We start from the raw sequence: 21,454 nt of genomic DNA on the forward strand, positions 1-21,454 counted from the left end.
CGCTCAACTACATGGAAACTGAACAACTTGCTCTTGAATGACTACTGGGTACATAACAAAATGAAGGCAGAAATAAAGATGTTCTTTGAAACCAATGAGAACAAAGATACAACATATCAGGATCTCTGGGACACATTTAAAGCAGTGTGTAGAGGGAAATTTAGAGCACTAAATTCCCATAAGAGAAGGCAGGAAAGATCTAAAATTGACACCCTAACATCACCATTAAAAGAACTAGAGAAGCAAGAGCAAACACATTCAAAAGCTAGAAGAAGGCAAGAAATAACTAAGATCGGAGCAGAACTGAAGGACAAAGAGACACAAAAAACCCTTCAAAAAATCAATGAATCCAGGAGCTGGTTTTTTGAAAAGATCAACAAAATTGATAGACCGCTAGCAAGACTAATAAAGAAGAAAAGAGAGAAGACCCAAATAGACGCAATAAAAACTGATAAAGGGGATATCACCACCAGTCCCACAGAAATACTACCATCAGAGAATACTACAAACACCTGTATGTATTTCTATAAACTAGAAAATCTAGAAGAAATGGATAAATTCCTGGACACATACACCCTCCTAAGACTAAACCAGAAAGAAGTTGAATCCCTGAATAGACCAATAACAGGCTCTGAAATTGAGGCAATAATTAATAGCCTACCAAACAAAAAAAGTCCAGGACCAGATCCATTCACAGCCGAATCCTACCAGAGGTACAAAGAGGAGCTGGTAAAATTCCTTCTGAAACTGTTCCAATCAACAGAAAAAGAAGGAATCCTCCCTAACTCATTTTATGAGGCCAGCAAACCCTGATACCAAAGCCTGGCAGAGACACAACAAAAAAAGAGAATTTTAGACCAATATCCCTGATGAACATTGATGCAAAAGTCCTCAATGAAATACTGGCAAACCAAATCCAGCAGCACATCAAAAAGCTCATCCACCATGATCAAGTGGGCTTCATCCCTGGGATGCCAGGCTGGTTCAACATATGCAAATCAATAAACGTAATCTAGCATATAAACATAACCAAAGACAAAAACCACATAATTACCTCAATAGATGCAGAAAAGTCCTTTGACAAAATTCAACAGCCCTTCATGCTAAAAACTCTCAATACACTAGGTATTGATGGGATGTATCTCAAAATAATAAGAGCTATTTATGACAAACCCATAGCCAATATACTGAATATTGGGCAAAAACTGGAAGCATTCCCTTTGAAAACTGGCACAAGACAGGGATGCCGTCTCTCACCATTCCTATTCAACACAGTGCTGGAACTTCTGGCCAGGGCAATCAGGCAGGAGAAAGAAATAAAGGGTATTCCACTCACAGTTGCTTCAAAGAGAATAAAATACCTAGGAATCCAACTTACAAGGGATGTGAAGGACCTCTTCAAGGACAACTACAAACCACTGCTCAATGAAATAAAAGAGGACACAAACAAATAGAAGAACATTCCAAGAATCAATATTGTGAAAATGGCCATACTGCAAAAGGTAATTTATAGATTCAATGCGATCCCCATCAAGCTACCAATGACTTTCTTCACAGTATTGGAAAAAACTACTTTAAAGTTCATATGGAACCAAAAAAGAGTCTGCATTGCCAAGACAATCCTAAGCCAAAAGAACAAAGCTGGAGGCATCACGCTACCTGACTTCAAACTATACTACAAGGCTACAGTAACCAAAACAGCATGGTACTGGTTCCAACACAGAGATATAGACCAATGGAACAGAACGGAGCCTCAGAAATAATACCACACATCTACAACCATCTGATCTTTGACAAACCTGACAAAAACAAGAAATGGGGAAAGGATTCCCTATTTAATAAATGGTGCTGGGAAAACTGGCTAGCCATAAGCAGAAAGCTGAAACTGGATCCCTTCCTTACACCTTATACAAAAATTAATTCAAGATGGATTAGAGACTTAAATGTTAGACCTAAAACCATAAAACCCCTAGAAGACAACTTAGGCTATTACCATTCAGGACATAGGCATGGGCAAGGACTTCATGACTAAAACACCAAAAGCAATGGCAACAAAAGCCAAAATTGGCAAATGGGATCTAATTAAACTAAAGAGCTTCTGCACAGCAGAAGAAACTACCATCAGAGTGAACAGGCAACCTACAGAATGGGAGAAAATTTTTACAATCTACCCATCTGACAAAAGGCTAATATCCAGAATCTACAAAGAACTTAAACAAATTTAGAAGAAAAAAGCAAACAACCCCATCAAAAAGTGGGCAAAGGATATGAACAGACACTTCTCAAAAGAAGACAGTTATGCAGCCAACAGACACATGAAAAAATGCTCATCATCACTCGCCATCAGAGAAATGCAAATCAAAACCACAATGAGATACCATCTCATACCAGTTAATATGGCGATCATTAAAAAGTCAGGAAACACCAGGTTCTGGAGAGGATGTGGAGAAATAGGAACACTTTTACACTGTTGGTGGGACTGTAAACTAGTTCAACCATTGTGGAAGACAGTGTGGTGATTCCTCAAGGATCTAGAACTAGAAATACCATTTGACCCAGACATCCCATTACTGGGTATATACAAAGGATTATAAATCATGCTGCTATAAAGACACATGCACACGTATGTTTATTGCGGCACTATTCACAATAGCAATGACTTGGAACCAACCCAAATGTCCATCATTGATAGACTGGATTAAGAAAATGTGGCACATATACACCATGGGATAGTATGCAGTCACAAAAAAGGATGAGTTCGTGTCCTTTGTAGGGACATGGATGAAGATGGAAACCATCATTCTGAGCAAACTATCACAAGGACAGAAAACCAAACACTGCATGCTCTCACTCATAGGTGGGAATTGAAAAATGAGAACACCTGGACACAGGAAGGGGAACATCACACACCGGGGCCTGTTGTGGGGTTGGGGGAGGTGGGAGGGATAGCATTAGGAGATATACCTAATGTAAATGATGAGTTAATGGGCGCAGCACACCAACATGGTACATGTATACATATGTAACAAACCTGCACGTTGTGCACATGTACCCTAGAACTTAAAATATAATAATAATAATAATAAAATAATTTCAAGAAGTCAGAAAAGAAACAAAACAAAACAAAAACAATCCTCCTGCCTCAGCCTCCAGAGTAGCGGGGATTACAGGGATGCACCACTGCTCCCAACTGTTATAGGATTTTTCGTATGTCTTGTACCAGAGTTATTGGTGAACAACTATTACACCCCAAAGTCAGAAACCATTTAGTCAACTTTTGTGACCCCTGGTATCTAGTGTATAATAATCTTACATGTAATGGAAACAGTAAAAAATTTGTTGATTAAATTTGAAAAAAATAAATAAACAAAGGATGTTTGTTTAGCAAACAGCCTTGGAAGATGGTGAAAATGTCTCTCTCCATGGCAGAGGGCTGATATGTTTCCTGATTCATCCAATAAAGATAATATCTTTGGGGTGAAGGTTGGGCAGGTTTACTTGCAGCCTTTAGCTTTTAATCATACACTATGAATGTAGAAATTGACTTCACAGTGTTTTCTCTTGTATGGCCCAAACACACACTTAAATATTTACAGCTATAAATATTTACAGCTATGATATGCTCCAGGAAATACTTTTACCAGGAGGTGGTTGGGGAAAGGAGGGATGGGGAGGTGGGAAGAAAAGAAACATGAAAAAGATTGTATAGTGGGAATAGAGTGAGGGTTGGAGGAGAGAACTTCACAAAAGAAAAATGTAATGCACTGCAACATATAGTTCAATAGAAGCTCTTTGGTTTGCAGGACAGTGGCTAACTCAGCAGACGAACCAGAGCTTCCTGCCCTTTGCAGATGGCATGAAGATAAGAGTTTGCCAAACAACTAAGATGGGCTCTTGGTTGAGCAGAGAAACTACAACATGGGACGCACAGAGCCACCCTATTGCCCTACTGTCATTCAAGCTTAAAGGAGACATATCTATAGACAGGGTTTGAGCCTAGTAATGGTGAGAACTTCCTTGGGTGTCTCAACAGCCTGGAGATGAAATTCCCAAGAAGGCAGAAAATAGAGGTAGCACATTGGTTTTATTGCTTTTTATTTATAATTATAAAAGTCATGTGTGCTTATTATAAAAATTCAAACAGTACAGAGGATATAAAGGGGTAAATAAAAACCCTCTCCCTGCCAATTTCACTCTTTAGGGATACCTAATGTCAGCAGTTTCTTGTGCATGCTTCTATACACTTTCACCTTTATTTAATGTTTCTCAAAGTAATATATGCAGAACACTTTTAAAAAGAAAGCCACATAAACACAAAGCTTGTAACAAAAACCAATAATCCCTGTCCTGCCTCTCCCCCCGTATTTTCCCAAGTCCCTTTTCTCCAAGGTAACCATTTTAGACATTTTTTAAATAGTCTAATCTTGGAAGTGACATTTTAGAGGGTTCTTCTGGCATTTATATATCTCTGCTTTTCCTAAATAATATGCTGCTAATGCTAATTTTTGATTAATCAATTTTAGACATAAAGTAATGACTTCTTGTATAGTGGATTCAGGATTTAGCTCTCTTATACCGCTGTCCCAACTGCTTCTTCTCCCCTATACTCCCAATAGAATTGTACTACAATTTTTTTGCTAAATCAGTATTTAGTATTTACATTATTATGCCTTACAACTATTTACTTGTTATGTTATTACAAGTACACCAAAATTACATATTTTTTTGTTTTTTTGAGACAGGGTCTCACTCTGTCACCCAGGCTGAAGTGCAGTGGCATAATTTGGCTCACTGCAGCCTCTGTGCCCCCGGCTCAAGCAATTCTTCCACCTCAGCCTCCGAGTAGCTGGGACTACAGGTGCGTGCCACCATGTGCAGCTAAGTTTTGTATTTTTTGTAGAGACAGGGTCTCACTATGTTGCCCAGGTTGGTCTTGAACTCCTGGCCTCAATCCACCCTCCTGCCTCGGCCTCCCAAAGTGCAAGGATTACAGATGTGAGCCACCATGCCCTGCTCAAAATTATATTTCTTTTCCTATCTTTGCTTTTCCTAAATCTAATAAGTGCCTTGGTTTTTCACCTGCTTAATTTTCTTTGTAATTATTATGTATAGTTAATTCTTCTGAAACTTTACAATAATCTTTCACTACAGTTTCCCTTGTAGTCAATTATATCAGGTAATCTGTCTGTTCCAATTTTTCTCTTGAAAAATTGAAAGTCTCCTAGACACTCCTGGAGACTCACTTTCTTATCTGATTGCACCCTAGCCCTTCCGCTTAGCTGTCTTCCCAGCACTTTTCCTCCCTGTCGTCCTGAGAATTCTTTTTTGCCTTTTTCTGAGTTGGGATTCCTGTTGCCTAGAATTTGTATCTTCCTCTTTCTCAGTTTGCACCCTTGTTTGGGAGATATCTATTCCAGTAGCTTCATCAGTTTTAACCTGATGATACTCCTCAATGAACCTCTCTTGAATCACTTTACTCTTTGGCCTGGTTATGCTCGACACCTGGTGCAACACTGTAATCCTAGAATCTCTACTCATTGTCACTCTTCAGGTGCTCTTCATCTCTTTCCTTGTTGGATCTTGTTTGTTTGTTTACTCCTATATTTTGTTGAGAAAGTGTATATTTCAGACATTGCATGACTGAAAATTTCTTCATTCTATCTTCACACTTGATTATAATGTGGCAAAGTATAGAATTCTTAGGAAATATTTGTTTGCAGAGTTTCTAAGCCATTGCTCTCTTCCCTTCTTGATTCCAATGTTGTTAAGAATCCTAAAGACATTTTGATTCCTGATTGTATACAACCCATTGTTTCTTTTTGGAATATTTTAGAATCTTCTCTTATTTATTTATTTATTTTTATTTTAGAGACAGGGTCTCACTCTGTCACCCAGGATGAAGTGCAGTGGCAGGATCATAGCTCACTGCAGCCTGGTCCTAGTGAACTTAAGCAAACCTCCTGCCTCAGCCTCCTGAGTAGCTTGGACTACAGGCACGCACCACCACATCTGGCTAATTTTTTAATTTGTTGTAGACATAAGGTCTTGCTAGGTTGTCCAAACTGGTCTCTAACTCCTGGCCTAAAGTAATTCTCCTGCCTGGGCCTCCCAAAGTGTTAGGATTACAGTCATGAGCCACTACACTCTGCTAGAATCTTCTCTTTGTCTTTGGTGTTCTGAAATTACACAATAGTGTTCTGAATTTCACTAAGTGCTGAGATATGAATATATTTTCATTCACTGTGCTGGGCAACTTCTGGAAGACAAAATCCTCTCCACAATTGGCTCAGCAAGTGAAGAGATCTTGGGAGGTCACATGCCAGCTATTTTACACTTTGGTCCAGAGTGAAATACTAATCACCTCAGCCTGCCTAACAGCAAAGTTCCTGGGAAATGCGAGGAGCAGAATAGAATATTTGGTGAACACCACTATGTCTGACATAGGAAGAGTAGACTATAGAATTTTTGTTATAAAGGGAAGGAGAGATAAGGTAGTAGCTAGGGTGACAGGAGGTGAGTGGATTTTGTTTTTTGTTTTTCTTTTTTTGAGACGGAGTCTCACTCTGTTGCCCAGGTTAGAGTGCAGTGGCGTGATCTCAGCTCACTGCAACCTCCACCTCCCAGGTTCAAGCAATTCTCCTGCCTCAGCCTCCTGAGTAGCTGGGATTACAGGCCCACACCACCATGCCCGGCTAATTTTTGTATTTTTAGTAGAGACAGAGTTTCACCATATTGGTCAGGCTGGTCTCAAACTCCTGATCTTAGGTGATCCGCCTGCCTCGGCCTCCCAAAGTGTTGTGATTACAGGTGTGAGCCACTGTGTGGGGCCTGTTTTTTGTTCTTCTAATTAGAAGGGAATTGCATGTGTTTAGAGGAGAGGGAGTGGTTAATCAAGGGGCATGGTACTGGTCTTGGAGAAGGTGGAAGGAAGAATGATGAGCCTTAGAAAGGAGATCTGACCCTCTTTCTCTGAGATTGGCAGGAAGGAAGTGAAGGAAGTATAGTTAGCTGAATTTGTAGGTGTAGAAGCAGGAAATTGAAGTTCACACCTGATATTTTAAATTTCCTAAGAAGTAGGAAGCAAGCCAATTGCCAGAATTGGTAGCAGTGGTGGTATGGTGGAGAAAGGACCAGAAGTAGGTTATGGGCGTTCAGGAGCTTAGAGAAGCTTCTTGAATCTATCTCCACTAAGCCATCTGCCTTCAGATGGACAACTATTAATACAATAGCTTCCCACCTGATTAACTTGCCTCCACTAAACCCTTTCAGCATACTACAAACAGGTTGACCTTTTTTAAAAGGACATATCAGATCATGCCACCCTCTGCATGAAATTGTACACTTGCTCAAAATTCTTGAAATGTTATATGTATTATATACTATATTCTTACACTAAAGTCAGCTAGAGAAAAGAAAATGTTATTAAGAAAATCACAGAGAGCCAGGTGCAGTGACTCACGCCTGTAATCCCAGCACTTTGGGAGGCTGAGGCGGGCAGATCACCTGAGGTCAGGAGTTCAAGACCAGCCTGGCCAACATGGTGAAACCCCGTCTCTACTAAAAATACAAAAATTAGCCGGACGTGGTTGCATGCGCCTGTAATCCCAGCTACTCAGGAGGCTGAGGCAGGAGAATCACTTGAACCTGGGAGGTGAAGGTTGCAGTGAGCCGAGATCGCACCATTGCACCCCATCCTGGGGGACAAGAGTGAGACTTCATCTCAAAAGAAAGAAGCTGGAAGAAGATATAATGGAGGTATGGCACTCAGAAAGAGCCAGGTTTCCATTAAGCAGGAGGCAGAGAAAGTAAACTGCCAAGAAATTAAAGTTTGTAGGAGGGGTTTTTGCTTATTTGCCTATTTTTCAATGGATGAAGGATTATTCCAGCAGTAAAAGTAACAACATGTAATAGAGAGAGGACAGGCCCTGGTCAGAGGTCAGGGTTCCATTCCTGGCTCTATCACCTACTAGCCAAGCAACTTTAGCCAATTACTTTGCCAGAGCTCAGTTTTCCCACTTGTGAATCAGTAACCTAATAATTCAGTTACTTTGGGGATCAAATGATATAATGGGTGCAAAATTGCATTATAAACTGTAAAGTATGGTCCCTACATATTGTTATCATTAATGTGTGGTGAGTTCACGCAAGCATTTGGACCAATGTTCTTATTCCTGACTCAGTTTGGAACAGTACTGGGAGGAATGCAGGCCAAATACTAACTCCATTTTAGAGGTGGGACAAAGTACCATGCTAAATTGTGCTATGTGGTATAATGGTGGAATAGAGAATGCTGTGTGAGCACAGAAAAAGGAACAATTCAGAGCCTAAGTGAACTTTATAGTGGAAATGCCATGTGAGCTGGCCATTGAAGATTAAGTCTGAGAAAGGGAGAGCTATTCCACTCTCCTTAGTTAGTGGTAGAGATCTAAGTAGAAGCCAGGGCCATAAACATGCAGTTAGGTGCTGCTTCCCAGTGCTCCTTGACCCCCATATGCTGCAGCATATTCTCTTTGCTTTTGCTAAGGGCCTAACTGCCATGGGAGCACCACCATTCTTGCTTAGTCTCTTTGCAATTTGCTGTCAACAACTTACTGTCAGTGTGCAGATGTACAGTTCACATCCCCCAGATATGCAGCATCACACTTCAGTTTCTGCCTCTGAGCCTCTTCCAAGTTGTCTGATGATGCCTGCTGTTGGCTGACTGCCATGCCTTATCTGGGAATCAATGAGACCAGTAGGTCAACTGTGAGCAGTTCTCCCAGGAAACCAGCAGGGTTTTAAAGGAATCGTGACTTGTCATACACACTGTGATTGTTCTACACCTGAATGAGGTTGCTAGAGGTCCCTCCATCCTATCCCCTCCTCCCCTATTTCCTTCAGTGACTTTGCAGAAAAAACAGATCCTATTTGGTTTCCTTCTTCCTCAATCTCTTAGGTTCCCAAAGTCTGACTGTTCCCTTCATACTTTTTCAAAGGGCATTGGTGGGGACCTGGTAACCCACCTCATTCATAAAAACTTGGTTACCCAGTGGTGGGCCATATTTCTATTTAATAGTCTGCCATAATAATAACCATGGTATATCCATTTTACAGATGAAGAACGTAAACCTCAGAGAGGGTAAGAGGTGAGAGGCTCAGGGTGGGGAAAAAGCAGAACATGAGACAGTAATACAGCCTAAGGCAAGGCAATAATAACTATCTGTCAATGTTTGGTTGCCCAGCATCCATTTCCCCACTTCCTGATAGTACCCTGATTTCTGTACACATTATGTGCAGTCTTGGTGGGAGCAGACATTCAGAGAGGCCTGTTTCCCACTGCAGTTAGGGGAGGGCTACAGAATTCTGACCTTTGAGATTTAAGGGAAATAGCAGAAGTTACCTCCCTGCTGAGACTAGTATGCAGCCTAGCCCACACTCCATGTTTAGTAAATGTCATTTCTGCCCAGTAGTGTCTTTTCTTACAGTCTGAGTGGTGTTAGGCAAGTCACTTAACATTATTTGCCTCAGAAATGGTGTGTGTAGGCCAGGTGTGGTGGATCACGCCTGGGTGGATCACTTGAGGTCAGGAGTTTGAGATCAGCCTGACCAACATGGTGAAACCCTGTCTCTACTGAAAATACAAAAATTAGCCACGTGTGGTGGTGTGTGCCTGTAATCCCAGCTACTCGGGAGGCTGAGGCAGGAGAATCACTTACACCAGGGAGGCAGAGGTTGCAGTGGGCAGCCAGTGCAAGAGAGCGAGACTCCATGTCGGGAAAAAAAAAAAAATGTTGTATGTAACATCGCCATCGTTCCTAACGTGTGTTAAGTGCTCAGTGGTTAGTTACTGCTCTGATAGTCATAATTATTCTTTTGTTCCCAGTGAATGGGTTGAATCAATTGTGGTATATATCATCAGCATGACAGAAACTATTTAAAGTAATGTGGAAGCAGATATTGACTTATTGAAACAGAAACTGATTTATATGGTTGAATAAAAAGGTCAAATTATGATCATACTTTGATTAAAATATGCACATAGGCCAGGCGTGGTGGCTCATGCCTTTAATCCCAGCACTTTGAGAGGCTGAGGTGGGTGGATCACTTGAGGCCAGGAGTTCAAGACCAGCCGGCCAACATGGTGAAACCTCATCTCTGCTAAAAATACAAAAATTCGCTGGATATGCTGGCGTATGCCTGTAATCCCAGCTACTTGGGAGGCTGAGGCAGGAGAAGCACTCGAACCTGGGAGGTGGAGGTTGCAGCGAGCTGAGATCACGCCACTGCATTCCAGCCTAAGCAACATAGCGAGATTCTGTCTCAAAAACAACAACAACAAACAAACAAAAAAACAAAAGAATAGAATATACCTGAAATAGTATGTCCCAAAATGTTAACCAGTATTTATCTCTGTTTTATTTTTGCCTTTCTTCATTTTCTATTTTCAGTGAACAGGTATCAGTTAATAGTTACTAATTTTTAAGTTTAAAAAGGCCATCACTTAGTGGAGAATCAAGGCTTGATTTCAGCCAGGGGCAAATTCAAGCAGATAGAACAAGGCAGCCAGGTTCCACAAAATAGGGATGAAGTCAGAATAGCAGTTACATCAGATATCTGGATGGCATACTTCCGGTTGAAAGGGCAGTCCCAGGCAGTGGCTAGATACACAATTCAACCCTCCAGGGGAGCTGGGGGCCAGAGCAACTCAGGTCCTTGTAACTACTTTAATTCCCTGAAAACCTTTCTTAGTTACCCTTCCCATCTACCAGCCACTGTCTACTCCATTTGCCTAATTTATTTCCTTCCTAGGACTTACTCACTCTGAAAACACCTTATTTGGTTGTTGTCACAGGAATGTAAGCTCATGTGTGCAAATATTTTGTCCGTCTTATTCATCATATACATGCTGTGACATGAAAAGCGCCTGCACAAAATAGGAGCTCAATTAAAAACAGAATTAGCTGGGCGTGCTGGCTCCTGTAATCCCAGGCTTTGGGAGGCCGAGATGGGCAGATCACGAGGTCAGGAGATCGATACCATCCTGGCTAACATGGTGAAACCCTGTCTCTACTAAAAATACGAAAAATTAGCCAGGCGTGGTGGCGGGTGCCTGTAGTCCCAGCTACTGGGGAGGCTGAGGCAGGAGAATGGCGTGAACCCTGGAGGCAGAGCTTGCAGTGAGCCGAGACTGCGCCACTGCACTCCAGCCTGGGCGACAGAGCAATTCTGTCTCAAAAAAAAAAAAAAAAGAAAAGAAAAGAAAAGAAAAGAAAAAAACCAGAGAATTATTGCAAAATCAAAACCCACCAGGGAATAAAAATAAGGGAAACTGAGGCAGAAATCCAGCTGTGCCTTTGGGATCTACAAGTGTGAGGGGTCAGCAATTATGAGTTCACCTTTTGGGGTTGGATTCAAAGTAAGGAATATAAGCAAAAAAATACAATTTCAATGATGTTTTTTCTTTTCAAAAAGCAGTTATCACATTTTTAAAAAATGGTGATACTTCCAGAAGAATATGACACAGTCTCTATGTATGAGCTTATTGGAAGTCTAGGTTAAATGAGTAACTTCCTGAATGACGTGAAAAGTGATGAGGCTCTGGCATTTTGGAAAAACTTGATACAAATTGTACATTAAAGCAATTCCATGGAATGATATTTAAAAGTTTAAATGGCCACTTAGTCTAAAAGATGTTAGCTTGAAACTAAATGAGTATTTCTTATAAACATCAAAATCCCTGGCATAACTCAGCTTTTATGAGACACAAGGAAGCAGAAAATTCTGAGTTTTATGTCAAACCTTTTGTGAACAAGCAAGTAGGAAAAATGAAAGGGAGAGGGGACAGCTGAGACTTTCATTCAACATCTTTTATATGCCACACACTAACAAGCCATGACTTTTCTCATTTAGTAACTCTACAAGGCGGGCACTATTTATTTCCATTTTCCAGAACAAAAAAATAAAGCTGAAACAGATTGACTTGCCCAAGATCACAGTTAATAAATTACAGAGGAAAATCTAATTCCAGGTTTATTTGATTCTAGAGCCTGCATACTTTTAATTTACCACACTTGCCTCTCCAGCATTCCTGGAAATCCCCTTGATGAAATATATTGCTCATCTTTAAAAAAAAAAAAAAAGGCAATAATAAGGCTTAAAAGGAAGCAGGAAGTAATAGGAAAAACTAAGTAATTCACAAACTATTAGGTTGAATCACATAAAATTGCTGATATTTGACTTTTTTTAACCCATAAAAGAAGCAGTTTCATATCCTTCAACCTCATGATATGGTATTATTTCTGTGGATAAAGATCACCATGACAACTCTATTAATAACTACTCCATCACTCATCTGTACACACCTTTACTGATTAAATTTCACATCATTTCAGTAACAGTTTAAGACAGGAAGGGTTTTACATATGAGGAAGAGCAGATTTGGTAACCCTACCCATTTTTCAGAGCAGCATTTCCCTTAGGAAAACATGTAAGTTTTTTTAAAGGCTCCCATCTGTCCCTGACTCCCTGCCCCTTCCATGTCCCACTTTCCACATCATGTTCTGTCGAAATAACTTTTTTTTTTTTTTTCTAAAAAGAGACAGGGTCTCGCTTTGTTACCCAGGTTGGAGTGCAGTGGCATAATCATAGCTCAATGCAGCCTTGAACTCCTTGGCTCAAGTGATCCTCCCACTTTAGCCTCCCAAGTAGCTGGGTCACCATGCTGGGCTGATTATTTTAGTTTTTGTAGAGACAGGGATCTCATTGTGTTAACCAGGCCGGTCTCAAACTCCTGGGCTCAAGCAATCCTCCCACCTTGGCCTCCTAAAGTGCTGGAATTACAGGCGTGTGCCACTGCATGCAGCCTAAAATTACTCTTGAATTTTGCTTCTACAGTTGGCTTCTAACTGGTCTCCCACACTTCCAATCTATTCTCCAAAGGTTTTTTCCTAAATGCAAACCTGGGCTGGGCTCAGTGGCTCACACCTGTAATCCCAGCACTCTGGGAGTCTGCAGCAGAAGAATCACTTGAGGTCAGATGTTCAAGACCAGCCTGAACAACACAGCAAGACTCCTATCTTTCAAAAAAGAAAGAATTTTAAAAATTAGCTGGGTGTGGTGGCATACACTTTAGTCCTAACTACTTGGGAGGCTGAGGTGGGAGGACTACTTGAGCCCAGGAGTTCAAGGTTACGGTGAACTATGGTTATGCCACTCACTGCACTCCAGTCTAGGTGACAGAGCAAGACCCTGTCTCTTAAAAAACAAACAAAAAGCAAATGTGTCACTTATCTGCTTACAATTTGCCATCTCCAGCCTAATCATATTGCCTCCCCAAAATGCTATGTTGAATAGAACCCACTTCTCTGTGTCATGCACCTCTGTGACTTTATCCCACCTATTTTGTGGCTGGAATGGTTTTTTCACCCCTTTTCCCCATGCCTTACTTGACATTAAACAGGCAAATTTATGCTTTTCAAGGCTTAATTCAAATGTCACCTCTTTATGAAACTATGCCTGACTCTCCTCTGATAGCCACCAGTTTTCTGTGCTCTCACAGCAATTGGTACATTTTTCTATTTTAAGACTTTCAAATAGTGCTCTGATTAGGTGTTTCTGTGCCCTTAAAATATTGACCAGACTGTATCTTACTCTTAGTAACATCAGGATGTTGCATAACACTAGATGTACAGCAGGTATTACCAGTCAGAACCCAAGGGTCCTCAGTACTGAGTCCCTATGTTATATCTTAGGTTGGGGAATGAGGGGAAAAGCATACAGGTTGAGTGCCAGAAACAAGGGTGCACTCTTCCAGAGCATTTCCAGAGTTCTTTTACATTGAAGGCATAAGTTGGGGACTACCTGAACTTGGATTTATATTTCCATTACCAAGGCTTATTTCATTAGGGTAAACAGTGTTTATGAGCACTATGTATAGATTACATAAGAGCATTTGAATTTTATATTTTATACAAATATCTAAGATGGTAGTGGGGCACCTAGAAATCAAATTGTCCTTTGCTACAACCATGAAATACTGAGACATTTCATTCAATTTGATAAACAAGAGACAATTTACTAGCTGAAAATGTATGTATGCAATATAAAACCACCAGGAGCACACATGGCCACAAAGACAAGCTGTTAGATCAAGAACATTCATCCCATCAAATATTAATATTGCCATAATGCTTCTTCAGTACTTTTAAAGTTTGGTAGCAGGTATTAAAGTGTTAAAAATCTTTATAGAGAAGAAACATAAAATTGACAAAATTTGTTCTACTAACTTGGGAAAAAGATCATCAGTATCTGATTTTAGCTGTGGGAACACATTTGTCTAGTTTGTGGAATACTAGTGTTCTATCAGGGAAAGTTTGAAAAATAAGCTCTTAGCTTAACAGAAAGCAGTCATACCTTTACTCAAAGCAAAGGATCACTAAAAAAAAAAAAAAAAAAGTGTGACTTTAAACAAGTCTGTAGAAAGAGAAAATTTTGATTATAATTCATTAAATTCACTTTTTTAATGTTTTTGGGCTTTCAGATATGGTTTGCGTAGCTCAGTAGGGGTCAGTAATTTTCCCAGACTCCTAGAACCAGATGGGCATTTTCCCTTTCCCCACACCCTGGCTGGTGAAGTCCTGTGTGGTAGGAGTCTATCCCCACTCTCTTATAAGGGAATACAGTGTTAACTCACAAGAGGATGCCCAGAAAAGGCTGAGGTTTCAGCCACTTTGAAGCTCAAGAGGTCAAGATCACAGATCTAAAAATCACAAAAGCTGGAATCAGGGACTCTAGCCAATAAAATAGCTACACCCAGTAACAGGGTGGGTGGGTTAGACAGCATTGATTTTCAAGATGTACTGGAGATAAGACTGATGTGATATTTCAATTTCCTATTCACTTGGAGAGATAGGCAGTGTATCTGCAACATATCCTGACTCATCTTTTTTTTTCTTTTGAGACAGAGTCTTGCCCTGTTGCCCAGGCTGGAGTGCAATGGCACCATCTGGGCTCACTGCAACTCCTGCCTCCTAGGTTCAAGCTATTCTGCTGCCTCAGCCTCCCGAGTAGCTGGGATTACAGGTGCCCACCACCATGCCCAGCTAATTTTTTTTTTTTTTTTTTTAATTTTTAGTAGAGACAGGGTTTCACCATGTTGGCCAGGCTGGTCATGAACACCTGACCTCAGGTGATCCACCCGCCTTGGCCTCCCAAAGTACTGGGATTACAGGCATGAGCCACTGTGCCCAGCCCTGATTCATCTTGTATAGGAAATATTATCATAATGTAGGAGAGTGCTGTCTTTTTTCTCACCTAACATTTTTTCCTAGGCACATCCCCACAGTGCAATTTAGTCCACACCCTAGTTATCTTTATGACTATATGCATCATTCATTTGGTCACTCAACAAATATTTATTAAGCATGTGCTATCTACTGGGTACTCTGGTACAGACTATAGACACACCACCATTGCTTGTCAATACTCATTTTGGAGCATCTTGATCATTTTTCATTTTTATTATTAAAAATATTAAATCTTTGGACTTTTTTCAGTAGCCTCTCAAAAATAGCATTAGCAGTGAAGAGTCTGACCACGTCCAAAAATTGTATAGAAACTGTTGTATGTGATTAAAATTAAGGCATAGGCTTTAATTTTAAAATTATATGTGAAATTTATGGTTAGGCTACTGTAGTAGACCATGTTAAGGATGATAGAGTCTAAACCAGGGCAATGGCATTGGAGTGGGGGAAAGATTAGAAAAATATTGAGGAAGGGAAAAAAATGAGTCTTGGTGTCTGATAAGATATAGGTATGAGGGCAGAGTTAAGGATGATTACTGGGTTTCTGGCATAAATTACCAGAGAACACAGTAGAGGAACAAGTTAGGGGAACAAGATAAATTCCATTTCATTTTGTTGTGCCCATTGGTAACATCCAGGTAGATATACCCCAGTTGATTTACAGAGTTTGTTGAAGAGGTAGCTGTAAAAACACAAGGCTTTCCTGCTCCTTGTTTATGGCAATAAGGATATTTTTAAAAATATAACAAACAAAAATAAAATGTATGGCTTTTTAGTATGGATTTTAAAGCCAGAAAGCCAGAAAGTCAGTTAACTGAATTGTTTCATTTTACAGATAAGGACGTAGGCCCAGAGACATCTGTCTGTTTTCACAAAGCTACTTAGTGAATTGAGAATAGATTTAGAAAAATTCATTCAAGACTCTTTCAGTCCACCATGCTGCATTCCATTTGTGTATTTTGTTAGTTTTACAACTGTGATGGTTAATACTGAGTGTCAACTTGATTGAAGGATGCAAAGTATTGATCCTGGGTGTGTCTGTGAGGGTGTTGCCAAAGGAGATTAACATTTTAGTCAGTGGATTGGGAAAGGCAGACCCACTCTTAATCTGGGTGGGCACCATCTAATCAGCTGCCAGTGTGGCTAGATAAAACAGTCAGAAGAACGTGAAAAGACTAGACTGAGGCCGGGTGCGGTGGCTCATGCCTGTAATCTCAGCACTTTGGGAGGTTGAGGCAGGTGGATCACCTGACATCAGGAGTTCGAGACCAGCCTGGCCAACATGGTGAAACCCCATCTCTACTGGAAATACAAAAAATTAGCTTGGCGTGGTGATGGGCGCCTGCAATCTCAGCTACTCGGGAGGCTGAGGCAAGAGAATCATTTGAACCTGGGAGGCAGAGGTTGCAGTGAGCTGAGATCATGCAATGGCACTCTAGCCTGGGCAACAAGTGCAAAACTCCATCTCAAAACAAACAAACAAACAAAAAAAGGCCGGGCGCGGTGGCTTACACCTGTAATCCCAGCACTTTGGGAGGTCGGGGTGGGCGGATCACAAGGTCAGGAGATCGAGACCATCCTGGCTAACACAGTGAAACCTCGTCTCTACTAAAAATTAAAAAAAAAAATTAGCCGGCCGTGGTGGTGGGCGCCTATAGTCCCAGTTACTGGGGAGGCTGAGGCAGAAGGAGGCGGAGCTTGCAGTGAGCCGAGATTGCGTCACTGCACTCCAGCCTGGGTGACAGAGAGAGACTCCGTTTCAAAAACAAAAAAAACAAAAAGACAAGACTGGACTAGACTGGCCTAGCCTTCCAGCCTACATCTTTCTCCAGTGCTAGACTCTTCCTGCCCTCGAACATCAGACTCTTAAGTTCTTCAGTTTTGGGACTCAGACTGGCTTTCCTTGCTCCTCAGCTTGCAGACAGCCTATTGTGGGACCATGTGATCGTGTGAGTTAATACTTTATAAACTCCCCTTTACATACATATCCTATTAGATCCTATTAGTCTGTCCCTCTAGAGGACCCCAACTAATACAATTATTCCACATACAATTATTCCAAAATACATACAATGCAAATTTTTCTCAGAATCCTATAATTATATACAGAGCCCAGATAAAAGACACAAATCCCGCTTGCATTCTTTTGTCACTGCGTGACTGACTTCTCAGAGATTCTGCCATTGCTAGATGGAGAAAATAAAAGAGGAAGTGGTCAGATTGTTAGAAGTGACTTTTGATCACAGTGAGCGACCCCTAAACATCACACGGTTACTGTAACCTGGATGCACATATCTCTGGGCTCATTTTTAAAGAACCAGACATTTGATTGTCATTCTGAAAGCAAACAAAGCCAGTATGTTCATCATAGATATCTATCACATGAGGAACATGGGTTACGACAGTCACGTTTAGCTAACAATAGTTGATAGGCAAAAGTGCCGAGAGCTTACTTTAAAAAACTACACAACAGGCTGGGCACTGTGGCTCACACCTGTAATCCCAGCATTTTGGGAGGCCAAAGCGGGTGGATCACCTGAGGTCAGGAGTTCGAGACCAGCCTGACCAACATGGGGAAATCCCATCTCTATTAATAATGCAAAAGTTAGCTAGGTATGGTGGCAGGCGCCTGTTCTCCCACCTACTCAGGAGGCTGAGGCAGGAGAATCGCTTGAACCTGCAAGGCAGAGGTTGTGGTGAGCTGAGGTCGCACCACTGCACTCCAGCCTGGGCAACAAGAGCGAAACTCAGTCTAAAAAAAACCAAAAAACTACACAACAAATAGTTACAAAGGGGTCAATGATACCTGAATCAAATAATTCTCAAGACATGAAGATTCTTTTAAGTCAGTTACTGTGTAAAATGAAGACCTAAATTCTGAGGGAAGTATAAAGATAATGAGAACATGGTTCAGTCTTCTCTGTAAGGTAAGGAAGGTCAATGCAGGAAGAAATGGAATGAATACTTACTGATGAGCATCTACTGTGTGCCAAATATTCGTAATAAATGCATTATATCATTTCATTTTCATATCACCTCTGTGAAATACACGTTAAAAGCACCTTACAAATGAGGAAACTGAGGTACAATTTATTAGGCTGTGGTGGCAATGTGTGACTAGTTATAAGGGCTTTAGTGTCAGATGCCCTGGCTTTATATCTGAGTTCATCTCTTACTATTAAGCCTTGAATAAGTGACTTAACCTCTTGTAAGACTGTAATCATCATCTTTAAATGACGATATTAACAGTATTTGCCTTAGAGTGTCATTGTGAACATTGTAAATGTCACGGAAAAAGCACTCATGGTTATACCTAGCACAAGTAAGCACTAAGTTAGCTATTTACCATTGCCTGAGACTACATAGCACATAACTAGCAGATGTGATTCCATACTTTCCTAATTCTAAACTGAACTTCTGCATCATACCTGGTTACTTCTGTAGGTTCCTGAGATCCTGGAGGTAGAGAATGGAGCTGGGGACAGGTAACATTGATGGTGTACTGAGAATCTGGGAGAGGAAAGTAAGGCAAGGGGCTGGTATCCCTAACCGTTTTGAGGACAGCATTCAGAACTGTTAAAAGACAAACTATAATTTTAACTCAATCTTGATTTAAGAGAAAGCCTATACATTATTAGCTGACTGGAACATTCATCAATGTGGAAGGAACAAGTCACAAATAAAACTACTTACTTTACCCAATACATAGCAGAAATATTTCACCTCTGATACTGAGTTTCTAAAGATAGTATATTTTGGTTCTCTTACCTTTCTGATATCCCTAAAATGACTTTTTGTCTCCCACATTATTTCTCACTCCACTAGAAAAGTTTCTGACAGGTAGCAAAATATCACTATCAACTTGGCATTTTGTTGTTGTTGTTTTTCTGAGACAGGGTCTCACTCTGTTGCCCAGGCTGGAATGCAGTGGCATGATCACAGTTCACTACAGCCTTGACCTCCTGGGCCTTATCAGTCCTCCTACCTCAGCCTCCTGAGTAGCTGGGACTATAGGTGCATGCTACCATGCCCGGCTAATTTTTGTATTTTTTGTCGAGACAGGGTTTTGCCATGTTGCCCAGGCTGGTCTTAAACCCCTAGGCTCATGCCATCTGCCTGCCTCAGCCTCCCAAGTGTTGGGATTACAGGTGTAAGCCATCGTGCCTGGCCTGAAGTTGTTTTTAAAAGAAGAAAAAGCAAGTTTTCTATTAGTAAGTAAAGAGCTTGATGTATCTGCCAACTATATTAACTTCCTTCTCTTTGTTCTCATTTATGAATTACCTTGCAAATAGAAAAATAGCCAGGTGCAGTAGCTCACGCTTGTAATCCCAAAACTTTGGGAGGCCAATGTGGATGGATTGCTTGAGCTCAGGAGCTTGAGACTAGCCTGGGCAACATGGCAAAACTCTCTCTACAAAAAATACAAAAATTAGCTGGGCATCATGGCATATGCCTGTGGTCCCAGCTACTCGGGAGGATGTGGTGAGAGAGGTGGAGGTTGCAGTGAGCCGATATCGCACCACTGCCAGACCCCGTCTGAAAAAAAAAAAAAAAAAAAGGCCAGGTGCTGTGTCTCACACCTGTAATCCCAGCACTTTGGGAGGCCGAGGTGGGCAGACCACGAGGTTGAGATTGAGACTATCCTGGCCAACACGGTGAAACCCCGTCTCTACTAATAACATATAAAAATGAGAGAGTGGGGACGTCCTGCTTCGGAGCAGGAATCTTCGTTGCGCCAGCGACTAAAAAGAGAATTAAATATGGGTGATGTTGAGAAAGGCAAGAAGATTTTTATTATGAAGTGTTCCCAGTGCCACACTGTTGAAAAGGGAGGCAAGCACAAGACTGGGCCAAATCTCCATGGTCTCTTTGGGAGGAAGACAGGTCAGGCCCGTGGATACTCTTACACAGCCGCCAGTAAGAACAAAGGCATCACCTGGGGAGAGGATACACTGATGGAATATTTGGAGAATCCCAAGAAGTACATCCCTGGAACAAAAATGATCTTTGTTGGCATTAAGAAGGAAGAAAGGGCAGACTTGATAGCTTATCTCAAAAAAGCTACTAATGAGTAATAATTGGCCACTGCCTTGTTTATTACAAAACCAGTGTCTCGTGACTTTTTTATGTGTACCTTACTTTAATAGATCTCATACACCAGAATTCAGATCGTGAATGACTGACAGAATATTTTGTTGGGCAGTCCTGATTTAAAACTACGACTGGCTTGTGGTTAAATGAATATGTTCAGTTTTTGAATTTTAATAGTAATTCCAATTCAGTAAATGCTATCACTGTTTACCCTTTCTAAAGATATGATTAGACTTCATTAGTAATGTTCAGCTTTTCACAAAGATGGTGAGTGCCATCTTAAAACTTACTGGAGATTGGTTTTATATTTAGATTTATATAGCTGGTTATGTGAATATATTTAAATACTGGGGAAATTCCTTCACTGTCTCAGAACCAAGCAAGATTCACCTGTGTTTTGTGTTCATTTGCCTCTTAAAGGCAAGAGTTGAAGATAAATAAGGTAGCAATGTCTAGAGTTTTGGCCTTAACGATGCCAATCTAATTATAATTCTCTGTATTTAAAATGGTTCCTTTTACTTATTGAAAGGCATTTTAGTATGGTTTATGTGTAATATTAAAGATTATTCAACACTTCTCACATCTTATAAATCTATAAGGTCATATGCTTTTAAAATAGTAGCAAGTTAAACTTCACTCTTGAATTCTTTACAGTCTAAGTCAAACTAAGTTATAATTTAGGATTGTCTTTAAACAGCCATTCAGAAACATAAAACTGTAGAACTGTGTATTTGTGATTGGGAATGGTGCTTTTGCCAACTTAAAAGGATTAAAGTAGCGGAGATACACACAAATTTTAAAATTATGTGTGATCACAAGACTAAAGATAATTAAAAAGAAAACCACAAAGAATATATGTGTGTGTGTGTGTGTATATATATATATATATATAAATTAGCTGGACGTGGTGGCACACGCCTGTAGTCCCAGCTACTCGGGAGGCTGAGGCAGGACAATTGCTTGAACCAGGGAGGCTGCAGTGAGCCGAGATTGTGCCACTGCACTCCAGCCTGGTGACAGAGCCAGACTCAGTCTCAAAGGAAAACGAAAGTTAAAAAAGAAAAATAATCTTGCTTTTTCTT

General features: G+C 40.7%; 1 protein-coding gene across 1 annotated transcript; it reads left to right on the top strand.

Moving 5' to 3' along the window:
- Nucleotides 1–19,878: 19,878 nt before the first annotated feature.
- Nucleotides 19,879–21,221, top strand: LOC101021327 (cytochrome c-like). The gene has a single exon (XM_009186529.4). The coding sequence runs from the start codon at nt 19,970–19,972 to the stop codon at nt 20,354–20,356; it is 387 nt and encodes a 128-aa protein (XP_009184793.1). The 5' UTR covers nt 19,879–19,969; the 3' UTR covers nt 20,357–21,221.
- Nucleotides 21,222–21,454: the final 233 nt, after the last annotated feature.

The sequence above is a fragment of the Papio anubis genome, chromosome 12, assembly GCF_008728515.1.
Source record: "Papio anubis isolate 15944 chromosome 12, Panubis1.0, whole genome shotgun sequence".
Classification (NCBI taxonomy): Eukaryota; Metazoa; Chordata; class Mammalia; order Primates; family Cercopithecidae; genus Papio; species Papio anubis.

What these genes read in the sequence shown, in the direction of transcription:
- LOC101021327 (XM_009186529.4), top strand. Translation starts at nt 19,970, where the DNA reads ATGAGAGAGTGGGGACGTCCTGCTTCGGAGCAGGAATCTTCGTTGCGC.